The 13,557-nt window shown below is 35.6% G+C and overlaps 1 protein-coding gene across 1 annotated transcript; it reads right to left on the reverse strand.

Annotated features, from left to right (window-relative positions):
* Window positions 1-9,240: 9,240 nt before the first annotated feature.
* Window positions 9,241-10,170, reverse strand: LOC133067292 (olfactory receptor 4L1-like). The gene has a single exon (XM_061158442.1). It carries the CDS (start codon window positions 10,168-10,170, stop codon window positions 9,241-9,243), a length of 930 nt encoding a protein of 309 aa, XP_061014425.1.
* Between the last annotated feature and the right edge of the window lie 3,387 nt (window positions 10,171-13,557).

The raw sequence follows: 13,557 nt of genomic DNA on the forward strand, positions 1-13,557 counted from the left end.
ATTCAAGAACTGTTTAATAAAGACCTAGAAGAAATAAAAAAGAGTCAATTACAAATGAATAATGCAATGAATGAGATCAAAAACACTTTGGAGGGAACCAAGAGTAGAATAACGGAGGCAGAAGATAGGATAAGTGAGGTAGAAGATAAGATGGTGGAAATAAATGAAGCAGAGAGGAAAAAAGAAAAAAGGATCAAAAGAAATGAAGACAACCTCAGGGACCTCTGGGACACTGTGAAACGCCCCAACATTCGAATCATAGGAGTTCCAGAAGAAGAAGACAAAAAGAAAGGCCATGAGAAAATACTCGAGGAGATAATAGCTGAAAACTTCCCTAAAATGGGGAAGGAAATAGCCACCCAAATCCAAGACACCCAGAGAGTCCCAAACAGGATAAACCCAAGGCGAAACACCCCAAGACACATATTAATCAAATTAACAAAGATCAAACACAAAGAACAAATATTAAAAGCAGCAAGGGAAAAACAACAAATAACACACAAAGGGATTCCCATAAGGATAACAGCTGATCTATCAATAGAAACCCTCCAGGCCAGAAGGGAATGGCAGGACGTACTGAAAGTAATGAAAGAGAATAACCTACAACCTAGATTACTGTATCCAGCAAGGATCTCATTCAGATATGAAGGAGAATTCAAAAGCTTTACAGATAAGCAAAAGCTGAGAGAATTCAGCACCACCAAATCAGCTCTTCAACAAATGCTAAAGGATCTTCTCTAGACAGGAAATGCAGAAAGGTTGTATAAACGTGAACCCAAAACAACAAAGTAAATGGCAACGGGACCACACCTATCAATAATTACCCTAAATGTAAATGGGTTGAATGCCCCAACCAAAAGACAAAGATTGGCTGAATGGATACAAAAACAAGACCCCTATATATGCTGTCTACAAGAGACCCACCTCAAAACAAGAGACACATACAGACTAAAAGTGAAGGGCTGGAAAAAAAATATTTCATGCAAACGGAGACCAAAAGAAAGCAGGAGTCGCAATACTCATATCAGATAAAATAGACTTTCAAATAAAGGAAGTGAAAAGAGACAAAGAAGGACACTACATAATGATCAAAGGATCAATCAAAAAAGAAGATATAACAATTATAAATATATATGCACCCAACATAGGAGCACCGCAATATGTACGGCAAATGCTAACAAGTATGAAAGAGGAAATTAATAGTAACACAATAATAGTGGGAGACTTTAATACCCCACTCACAACTATGGATAGATCAACTAAACAGAAAATTAACAAGGAAACACAAACCTTAAATGACACAATGGACCAACTAGACCTAATTGATATCTATAGGACATTTCATCCCAAAACAATCAACTTCACCTTTTTCTCAAGTGCACACGGAACATTCTCCAGAATAGATCACATCCTGGGCCATAAATCTGGTCTTGGAAAATTCAAAAAAATTGAAATCATTCCAGTCATCTTTTCTGACCACAGTGCAGTAAGATTAGATCTCAAATACAGGGAAAAAATTGTTAAAACCTCAAACATATGGAGGCTAAATAACACGCTTCTGAATAACCAACAAATCATAGAAGAAATCAAAAAAGAATTCAAAATATGTGTAGAAATGAATGAAAATGAAAACACAACAACCCAAAACCTATGGGACACTGTAAAAGCAGTGCTAAGGGGAAGGTTCATAGCATTACAGGCTTACATCAAGAAACAGGAAAAAAACCAATTAAATAACCTAACTCTACACCTAAAGCAATTAGAGAAGGAAGAAATGAAGAACCCCAGATTTAGCAGAAGGAAAGAAATCTTAAAAATCAGGGCAGAAATAAATGCAAAAGAAACTAAAGAGACCATAGCAAAAATCAACAAAGCTAAAAGCTGGTTTTTTGAAAAAATAAACAAAATTGACAAACCATTAGCAAGACTCATTAAGAAACAAAGAGAGAAAAACCAAATTAACAAAATTAGAAATGAAAATGGAGCGATCACAACAGACAACACTGAAATACAAAGGATCATAAGAGACTACTACCAGCAGCTCTATGCCAATAAAATGGACAACTTGGATGAAATGGACAAATTCTTAGAAAAGTTTTTCTGTTCTAATCTGTCATTAAAGACCAATATTTCTTTACAATTTTCTGTCTGGAAGAATATCCATTGAAATAAGTAGTGTGTTAAAGGCCCCTTACCATTATTGTATGTCTGTTTGTTAATATTTGCTGTATGTATTTAGGAGTTCCTATGCTGAGTGCATAAATACTTACAAGTGCTATTTCTATTTTGAAAAATAAATGATTTTCACTTTTACAATATGTAATACCAGTCAATCTTGTGTATATCCAGATTAGCAAATAAGGCATGAGTAGCTGCAAAGATATTTTAATATTTTAGTAAATTCACAGAGTACTTGATAGTGTAACACAACTTGTAAGTTAAAATTGTATTTCATTTAATCATAAATTTCAGATATTAAAAGCAGAAGATAATCAGCAACTTAGAAAATAACATAGAAGAAACCCAAAAAAGAAAAATTTAAAGGAGAGACAGGGGACATAGGAGAGCTACTTGGTAAGTTTGGTGTCTCAGTGGCATGTTTACTGGATGACTTGAAGGCAGAAATACAAAATAAAAGGCAGCCATGAGGTTATTCTCTGATACCTGTTTCTCCTGCACTACCCTGCCTTTTCAAAGCTCTGCTCCAATCATGTTTTCCATGATTCAGGCTTGCTCATTGTTTCCTAGCATTCCAGAAACTTATTTCTCTTTCTTCTATTTTAGTTCCTAAATTTATGTTATTTTAAACTTAGAAATATTTCATTTCTCTGCAATTATTTGCTTGTTCTTGTTTATTCTTAGCTGAAAATTTTGAAGAAAATATTCCTATGTAGTAGCATTACACCGGTTCAATTCAGTTCCATTGCTCAGTCATGTCTGACTTTGCAACCCCTTGGATTGCAGCACGCCAGGCTTCTCAGTCCATCACCAACTCCTGAAGCCTGTTCATGTTCATCAAACTCATGTCCATCAAGTCGGTGATGCCATCCAATCATCTCATCCTCTGTCATCCCCTTCTCCTCCTGCCTTCAATCTTTCCCAGCATCAGGGGCTTTTCCAATGAGTCAGTTCTTCGCATCAGATGGCCAAAGTATTGGGGTTTCAGCTTCAGCATCAGTCCTTCCAATGAGTATTCAGGACTGATTTCCTTTAGGATTGACTGGTTGGATCTCCTTGCTGTCCAAAGGATTCTCAAGAGTTTTCTCCAACACCACAGTTCAAAAGCATCAATTCTTTGGCACTCAGCCTTCTTTCTGGTCCACCTCTCACATCTGTACAGACTACTGGAAAAACCCTGGCTTTGACTACATGGACCTTGTCAGCAAATTGATGTCTCTGCTTTATAAAACACTGTCTAGGTATGTCATAGCTTTTCTTTCAAGGAGCAAGCGCCTTTTTATTTTGTGACTGCAGTCACCATCCACAGTGATATTGGAGCCCAATAAAATAAAATCCGTCACTCATTCCATTGTCTCCCCATCTTTTGCCCATGAAGTGATGGGACTGGATGCCATGATCTTAGTTTTTTGAATGTTGAGTTTTAAAGCCAGAGTTTTCACTGTCCTCTTTCATTCTCATCAAGAGGTTGTTTAGTTCCTCTTTGCTTCCTGATATTAGAGTGATTATCATCTGCATATCTGAGGTTGTTGATATTTCTCCCAGCAATCTTGATTCCAGCCTGTGAGTCATCCAGCCTGGCATTTCACATGGTGTACTCTGCGTAGAAGTTAGATAAGCAGGATGACAGTATACAGTCTTCACATGTTCTGTTCCCAGTTTTGGACCAATCAGTTGTCCCATGTGAGGTTAGAAATACTGCTTCTAGTCCTGCATACAAGTTTCTTAGGGAACAGGTAAGATGATCTGGTATTCTCATCTCTTTAAGAATTTTCCACAGTTTTGTTGTGATCCACATGGTCAAAGGCTTGTATTGAGGAAATAAACAGATCATCAAAGGAGATAATTCATTATAAAAAAAGAACCCTATATACCACCATTCATCATTGGATCTTGATTGTCTACTAAGTTCTCAATTAATAACTTGACTACTTTAAAATAAATAGGACCTCTGGGATACTTCTTATTAAACTCTTATATTTATTTATAATAAAATTGTGACCCAGGATTTGATTTTCCCCAAAAACTTGACAAATTACCTTGTCAAAGAAGAACACTGAAGCTCTTTCTCTTCATATAAAATAACCCATGTCTTCGATGACTAATTTTCTTCAGTTTGACCTGAGAAGTTCATATATACACACTAATATAAACTAAAAGTCATATGTTCTAAACTATGCTTAAATTTATAAAAGATGGGCAGTTATGGTGGTCTTAATGCTTGGGAAAAGGAAAGACTAAGGCAATACGCAATTTACTAGTGAATTACATTTATTTTTCTGAAAAAAAAGAGAAAACTTGAAAAGCTATTAATTTTAGTGCACTGCTAGTTTAATTTTAACATATAAGGCAAAATTAAAGAAAAATATAGCACACAAAAATGCCAAGCTGTAGAGAATATAAAAAACAAACAATAAAATATCTATTAGGACCAGTAAAACTAGAACTCCTCTCTGCCACACCTACTTTTACCTTGGAAAATGAATTAGACCTTGGCTTTAAGAGCTTATAGCTGCATCCCAGGAGAAGGAGAAAAAGTTTTTTGGTAAGAAAACAAATCAAGATATTGCTCTATTATAATTAATATTATTTCCATAAAGCACCCTCAAATTTTCTTTTATTAACTATTGAAAGGATACCATCCCAAATAACTTTATTTGATATTTTTGCTATTCTTTTTTAAAGCCAACCTTTTAAATTCTGTTATCTACATGATAAATAATTTATAGATGTTAAGATGAACAAATCTTAAATGTATAGTTTGAAAATTTTGTTTTCCTTGTGCAGGCGTCTATGAAACTACCACACTTGTCAAATTTCTCAATATTTTTCTCACACCAAAAATTTCCCTTCAACTACTTTGCAATAAACATTCACCAGCAGAGATAAGGACCATTCTCATTTCTCTCATGTAATATGTTTTGTCTATTGTTGAATTTCTTTTAAATAAACTCTTACAATGTGTATGCTTTTGAGTATCTTCTCCCTAAAATAACAGTCTTTTTAGAGATGTATCCAGACTTTAATGTATAAGTTTAAATTTTTTAAATTTATTACTGAGTTTTATTCCACTATGTGAATATACTATGAATGTAACCTCATCTTGGTATCCATTTCTCAGAAGACCTAAATTAACATAATTGGCACTGGGAGTGGTCTGAGAAACAGATGAAAATGGGGACTTGTAGCTGAATCAATTGGCCTAGTAGCCAATAAGATTTCACTGCAAATGATAGGGTTCCCAGGTGGCTGGCTCAGTGATAAAGAATCCACCGCCAATGCAGGAGACGCAGGTTCAATTCCTGGCTCAGGATGATCCCCTGGAAGAGGAAATGGCAACCCACTCCAGTATTCTTGCCTGGAAATATCCATGGACAGAAGAGCCTGGCAGGCTACAGTCCATGGGCTAATAAAGAATTGGCTATGACTGAGTTAGTGAGCATGCATTCACACAAGTGATAGATGGGACACAGGCCCTGGCTTAGTGTAGTTGGCTGATGGCTAAATATTTCATGGGTGGTGATCTGGGAATACAACCTGTTGGAAAGGAATGCTATTGCAGGTGGATGATTCTTTTATTTGAAAGAAAGAGAAGAGAAATTCCTACAAAGAGTGCAGTTGTTTGCTTATTGTAAGTTGTATTGATGCCTTGAAATGAAAAGAAATTGAAAGCCATTAACTAACAAGCGTTAAAGTTTAGGTGCAAGGACTTAAAAACTCTTTGGTAGTTTACAAAGAGTTCCTTGTCTCCTGAATAAGGAGACGCAGACAAGCAAGATGCTGAAGATATAACAGAGCTACACAAGTATACCTTTAGAATATCCCTCACCTTTGAAACTGTTAGTTACTCAAGTAGTGTCTGACTCTTTGCAACCCCATGGACTGTAGCCCGCCAGGCTCCTCTGCCCATGGAATTCTCTAGGCAAGAATACTGAAGTGTGTTGCCATTCCCTTCTCTAGGGGATCTTCCACAGTTACACAAATCCAAAAAAGTATAAACACTCTAGGCATGTGTATCATGATAAGGTCAGAGCACTGGTAGGGAAAAATTTAAAACCATGAAATATGGAGTGAGTACATCTGGATAAATGCCCCAGCAGACTTTGCTTCTACAGACTCCTCAGCATCAGTAAGAGCTAGAACTTTCTGCTCAAGGAGCTTCAGAGGCCTTGCTTCTGCAAGGAAATAGGTCATCATTTAGGCCTGGACTAACTTCCTTTCTGCATAATAACTAGAGTAGAAGCCCAGCATAACCCCTGGGATACGCTGGGCCTGATAAAAATGAAAGAGACTGTATACTAAAGTAATTGTGAGATTTTACTGTCATGTTCTGGCAGGAGCCATGAGACTATTATTGAAGGGAGTTGTGAAACTACTATTGAAGGGAGTATTCATGCACTGTTCTCTTCATTCCAAAGGGAATCTTTATGACAGTTGTTTTTAATTCTCAGTCAGGTAAATCATGAACTCTGTTTCATCACTGTCAGTTTCTGGAGATTTACCTTGCTTCTTTATTTAGAACGTCTTTGCCTGGATCTCTGTTGATTCTCTGTGTTGGTCTCTAAACATTAGACCATGCACGCACCTCTGCCAGTCTTCACAGACTGGCCTTGTACAGGCGGGGGTCCTCACCAATAAACCTGAACAGAGGTTCTGGAGACCTCTGCCAATGGTTTCCCTCCTCAGGAGGAAGCATGCTTCTTGGCAGTGATTTTTGTTTTCTCACTCTGTGGACAGATCGTGGTGGGGTACGTGGTGGAGCTTTGGCATTCTAGAAGCCCAGCCTGCCGTGTCCATTGTCCCCCAGCACCTGGACTCTGTCAGAACCATCACAGCTCCAAGCCTGGTGCGATAAGTCCCAGCTCTTTGGGAAGCCTCTGTGAAGTTGGGATGCTAGATCCATAAATTAACTCTTTTCCTTTACAGGTGGAAGCCGAGAGCTGGAATTTTTTATCCACTCATTCTGTGCTGAGTTGTGGAGGATCAGTGATATAACTGGCCCAGCTAACTGCCTCTGTCTTCCCCCAGACAGCCAGACTGTGACAGACCTGTCAGAGCTCCAAGACTAGCAAGACCTGAATCTCCTTGCCTTGATTTGGTAGGTCTGGTTTTTCATTCTCCAGGGGTAAAAGAGACTTTCAATTGGTTTCAGAGTTCTCACAAAGGAAATCTGTCCTCAAATTGCTGTTAAATTGGTGTGTTTGTTGGAGAGCAATGGTCCAAGGATTCCTCTTCTCATGTTGCTCATGTCACTCTTAGCATCAACTAGTGAGGTAAGCTGTGACATGAATGAGTCTTGAAAACATTGAAGAGAAGCCAGTCTAAAAAGACCACATCCTTGCTTCCCTCACACTTCTGGCTCTAGGCAACCATTAGTCTACTTTTTGCTTCTAAGGGTTTGCCTCTAAAGGACATTTCATACAAATGGACTCATGTAAGGTGTAGTTTTTAGTGACTCGTTTCTTTAACTTAGACAAATGTTTTCAAGATTCATGCATAGTGTAGCATATGCCAGTACCTGATTCATTTTTATTGCCAAATAATATTCCATTGTATGGATATAACATCTTTTATTTATCCATTCATTAGTTGATGAACATTTGCATTGTTTTAACATTTTTACTAGTATGATGAAAGCTGCTACAATCATTTTAGTATAACTTTTTGGGGTGTACATGTGCCTTAATTTTTTTGAGGGTGTATTTGGAGTGAAATGACAGGGGCACATGGTGATTCTATATTTAACATTTTTGAGGAACTGCCAAAATTCTCTCCAAAATGGTTACACCATTTTGTATTCCATCAGCAGTATATGAGGGTTCCAGTTATTCTACATCCTTTTCAACCCTTGTTATTTGTCACCTTTTGATTATAGCCATCTTAGAGAAATAATCATAATTTTATGAGACAATTTTAGGAATAGTATAAAACTGTTTCACTGGTAATCTTTTATGAGCCTTCTGATCAGTAATGTGTTATAGGTTATTTTGACATTTGTGAACTACTAAGCCTGAGTTTAGCTTGCCATACAGTTTAAAGAAACAGGCTCTCAACATGCTGTAAAGAATCTGAGCATTGTGCCTTAACGGCATCACTCTGGATGAGCTTGAGGATGCACTGAATGGAGAAAAAAATCTACATGCTTCTTTAGAATTAATTTCAAAACTATTGCCTAGAACAGGAAAAAATGTTTGGTCTCTTGAATTGGGGAAGAATATTTAAGATTAGCCATCAATAAGTTTAGGATTCTGAATTCAGCAAGAAATGCCCCCTTCCCCTCAACACTAACAAGCTTAATTTGCTTATAATTGCAATAAAAATTGCAAGCTTACCAAAGACAATTGAACCATAGTTTAAGCACTTGGAAAGAACAAGTTACATGGTATATTACATAAAATTTTTAAAAAATGTTCTTCTACTTTTATTTCCTTAGGTTTGAAAGTCAATTGTGCCTACAAATGGCATTTCTTAGAGCGTTTGGTTTTAAGGCTGCTCTGTGCAGTTCTATTGAAATTGCCTTCTATTTTTTTTTCCCTTTGTAATCTTATGTTCAATCTAGTATTTTATATTTATGATACTGTCAAATATAATTTTTTATTCTTACGTTTTCTCTGATTGGTTCAAATTCTTGCAATCATTATTTGTTTAGGGTGTCTCATTTAATGATAGTGTAAATGACTGTCATTTGTATGAATGATAATTATTTATAAATGACTATGAGTATAAATGATAGTATTATGATTGTCATTAACAACCCATATCACTTAAAGTAATCTCTAACAGTATTCACCATGCTTTTATATTTATTTCTTCCCTAGCAAATATATATTGCCTGTATCATAAAGTATTTAATGATTTTTATATGTCTATTTTGCTGAGATCACTAATTATCATTATATAACAGCATTGTGTAAATTTAAAATATATTATCATTAATTTTTTCTGCATCAGTTATGATTCTAAAATAAGAAAGTAAAGCCATGTATTACATATGTATTCAAATTATATTAGCATTATATTTGAAAGCTGGGTTACTTATACAGTTCTAAAAATCTAAAAGTTCTATGTGGAGCTAACATTTTGGAACCTTAATTTTTTCATGGCCTCTTGCATTTTCTGATTTCTCAAGGTGTAAATAACAGGATTCAATAAGGGTGTGATAACAGTGTAAAATACAGCAAGGACTTTATTGCTGGCAAAACTCTTGAAAGGCCAGGCATAGATGAGGATACACGGCCCAAAGAACAGACTGACCACAGTGATGTGGGCAGACAGTGTGGACAGGGCTTTGGAGAGGCCTCCAGATGATCTTTGTTGCACGGTGGCCAGGATGACAGTGTAGGAGACAAGCAGGAGGAGGAAACAGATAAGTGACCACAGTCCACTGTCAGCAATGACAAATAATTCCAGGGTGTACGTTTCCACACACGCAAGCTTAATCACAAGGGGAAGGTCACAAAATATATTGTCTATGATGCGGGGGCCACAGAAAGGCAGGTTTACCGTTAATACCATCTGACTCATGGTGTGTATAAAACCAATTGTCCATGAAAGTATAACAAACCCATTCAGTAACCTGTGGTTCATGATTTTCCTGTAGTGCAGGGGTTTACATACGGCCAAGTATCTGTCAAAAGCCATGGCTATCAGAAGAGTCATCTCAGCACCTCCAAACAAGTGCATGAAGAACATCTGAGCCATGCATCCCCATATAGAGATGGTCTTGTGTTCAGTGAGCAAGTCTCTGATCATCTTGGGTGCGGTGACCGTGGAGAGACACATGTCCAAAAAGGAGAGGTTTCCGAGGAGGAAGTACATGGGAGAATGAAGGGTGGAACTGCAAGTCACTGTGACCATAATTAGAATGTTTCCCAGCACAGTAGCCCCATAGATCAAGGAGAATGTCACGAAGAAGACAATCTGAAGTTCCCATCCTGCAGAAAATCCTTGTAAAATAAACTCAGTCACTACAGATCCATTTTTCAGATCCATTTACTCAACTCAGAAAGATTCCAGATGTTCTTTATATACAAAGAGATTTTTTTTTTAAAAAGCCACAATTAGCACTGACATGGGGTTGCAAAGAGTCCAACACAACTTATCAAATGAACTTCAACAAAAACACCAACATTTTTTTATTTCTATTTGATGAATAACAATTGGTGATATGAAAATAGATAGTCTTAAATCTCAGATCTTTTGTATTGTTTTCTCAAATCCTTTTATCATCACTGTTCACAGGAAGAGTTTGGGTGTTGTGTGCAAACGGTATGACGTGGTTTAGAGTAAATAGTGAAATGATTCAATCCTAATGTATAGATATTGCTTTGGTTGTAGTATATCACAGTAAGTTTTCTTTGCTGAGCTTTTTAGATGTCATTCTTAGGATGTAGCGTGATCAAAATTAATTATCATTATGTGATCACTATGTGATAAGCTGTGTTGTATTTCACATATGTTAAGCTTTACTGTTATGAGCATAACAACCCCATTATTAAAATTATCCTAATGTTGTATTAAAGGAAACTTGGCATAGATGTTTTAAATGACTTACTCACACCAGCATCTAGGCTGTAGCAAAACACCATATTCCCTCCAAACATAAAGGAATGAATATTTATGGTCAAGTTATTAAATATTGATTAAATTAATATGTTCCATTTATATGAACATAACAGATATGATTCAACAAGTATTTGGAATCCCTCTATGTAATTAACTGCACTTTTTTTCTTATGCAAAAGAAATCAGAACCTGGTATCTCAGGAGTTTACCATCTAGAGTTAATTATCAATCAAAAATTAGCAATGAGACATGTAAGAAAATATTTAATTTAGCACATGTTGTGAAAAATGTTGTAAGATTTTTTAAAATTGGCAACCAATTCCAAGTGTCACTTTTAAGACACAGCTTCAAGCTTGTTTGTTTCTATCTTCAAACCATTTTAAAGAGTAAAATGAAAAGTACTCATGGTCAGTAAATATAAGGACAAGTCTTAAAGACTGAAGATTTATAAGAAGAAAAGAATTGATAACAGTGAGTAGAAAAAGTGGTATATTTGGGAAAGTGACTGAATTAAGTTTTAAACATTCTTAGGAAATGTTTGTTTTCTTTTCTCCAATGACCTGTACGTCTCTCCTTGTTTTCAGCTCTGCTTGGTCTCTTGTCAAAATATCTTATCACCGTTATCCAACCTTAATTATCTCAGTTGTTATCTTACCTCCAATATTTTTAAGAAATAGTCAGTGTCTACAAACTAGGGGAAATAAAGGTGAAAAATGATGTAGTTCCTGTAGGTCAACCTCCAGGAGTTGCTAAATGGTGAACTGTGGGCCTGGAGGGGCCTGCAGAGGACAGTCTCCACACCATGCCTTCTATAATGGTTGTGTTACATGACTATCATGAGAGTGACCGGAAATATTGCTATTGAGACTTTTGTGACAGAAATTGAAATAACTGCATGCACTTTGGGGAAGTGACATGGCTTGATAACTGTTAGAAAGAATGAACATGCCAGCTATCATTTGGGAACCAATACCTTGAATTTTATATCCCACAATAAAGTAAAAACAGAAAAACTTGCAAATGAAATTAATTTAGTTAAACATAATTGATTAAGAAAGATTTATTTTGGCCTTTTATTTCAGAGGGAAAGCTGGAATTTACTGTGTTGATGACTTTCCCAGCATTTTTGTCTCTTATTCCTCTCTTTCATTTTTAAGCAAGCTTTCTCAAAATATTTATTTGGTTCTGCACTTAACATACCTGTTTCTATATTGTGAAGGTAAAAAGACTATACAAATGAAAAGAAATAAACTATCATATAGTTTAGACAAAAATCCTATCAATGAAGAAAATTGTCTTCCTCTTAAATAATTGCACATTTTGTTTTAGTTACCTTTACTCAATTTATGATGCACTTTGCAGGAATTTGAAGACAAAACACAGTATATTAGAGTTAGGAGGGAACTTTGTAATCCTTTGTTCTCTTTAGTAAAAGAAAAATCAAGATCCCCATAATTAATTAAATTTTCCCAAGTCTTAGATGTAGGACCACCCTGAGGAAATGTAGTGATTATTAGGTGAGATGATGTATGTATAAGCTCATGGCTGGACACAGAATGGGCACAGAGAGGGCATGTGTTGAATCTGAGTCACTCATACAAATCTTATATGATCCTGAGACTTTTCCATATAAATCTCTATTAGGAAATGAAGAAGTCAAGGCTTGTTTTAGTAAATTGTTGAAAATAAATATTTCTACTCATGCTCATGTGTATATGAGACATAAATTACTTAATATAGCAAAAGAAAAAGCGGGTAGCAGAAGATGAGATGGTTAGATTGCATCACCAAATCAATGGACATGAATCTGAGCAAATTTCAGGAGATAGTGAAGGACAGGGGAGCCCTGTGTGCTGAAGTCCATAAGGTCACAAACAGTCAGACACAACTTAGCAGCTGAACAACAAACACTACAAGCATAACTAACTCAAATAAATATTTTCTCCCATTTTCATTATAGATATTTAAATAAACTAAGCATAATTTCTATCTTGACTAACTTCACCTTTTTCTAAAACTATACGTATTTTTGATAAAATACAGATGAAACTGAAAAATATGCTTAATAAAAGAAGCTGGACACAAAAGACTATATGTTTTGTAACTTCACTTACATTAAATGTCTAGAAAAAGCAAATCTTTGATAAATGAATGCATATTAGTAGCCCTTCAGCTGGGGATTGATTGGAGATGGGCATGAGTTTTCTTTTTGCAGTGGTGAAAATGATTTAAAATAAGATTGTGTAAAATAAGATTGTGGTGATCCTTGCACAGCTATGTGAATAGAATAATAATCATTAAAATGTGTATTAAATGGGTTATTTTATATTAGGTGAATATGTTCAATAAAACTGTTATGCATTTTTTTCTTTTATTATTAAATTAAAATTATCTTTAATATTTTAATTTAGTGTTTTTAAATAGGGTTTTCTAATACTGTCCAGCTGCTTGTCCTCAAATTTATTTCACCAGGAGACAATTGTCACACTGCAATCCAATACAATCTAGCTTTAAACTTTTATTAAAGTCTCCTATTTGAATTTATGGTTTTGAATGACATCTATTTGGAAGCTTACTTTTCTCTGTTTTGTTAAATAGATTTCTTGATATTATTACTATTTTGAATACTCATAATGAGATTCCTGAATATGAACATCCTGTAAGGGCTTCTTTGTCTTTACTCTTTAAAATGCCCTATGTATATATAGTATAACCATAAGTTTCAAACAGCGATTTTCTAAATATCTAGTTCAAAATACCTAAATATCTAGTTCATTAATTCTCCCTTGCCAGCTTCTTTTCCAACTGTAATTA

The sequence above is a fragment of the Dama dama genome, chromosome 12 (genome assembly GCF_033118175.1).
Source record: "Dama dama isolate Ldn47 chromosome 12, ASM3311817v1, whole genome shotgun sequence".
NCBI lineage: Eukaryota > Metazoa > Chordata > Mammalia > Artiodactyla > Cervidae > Dama > Dama dama.

What these genes read in the sequence shown, in the direction of transcription:
- LOC133067292 (XM_061158442.1), bottom strand. Translation starts at nt 10,170, where the DNA reads ATGGATCTGAAAAATGGATCTGTAGTGACTGAGTTTATTTTACAAGGA.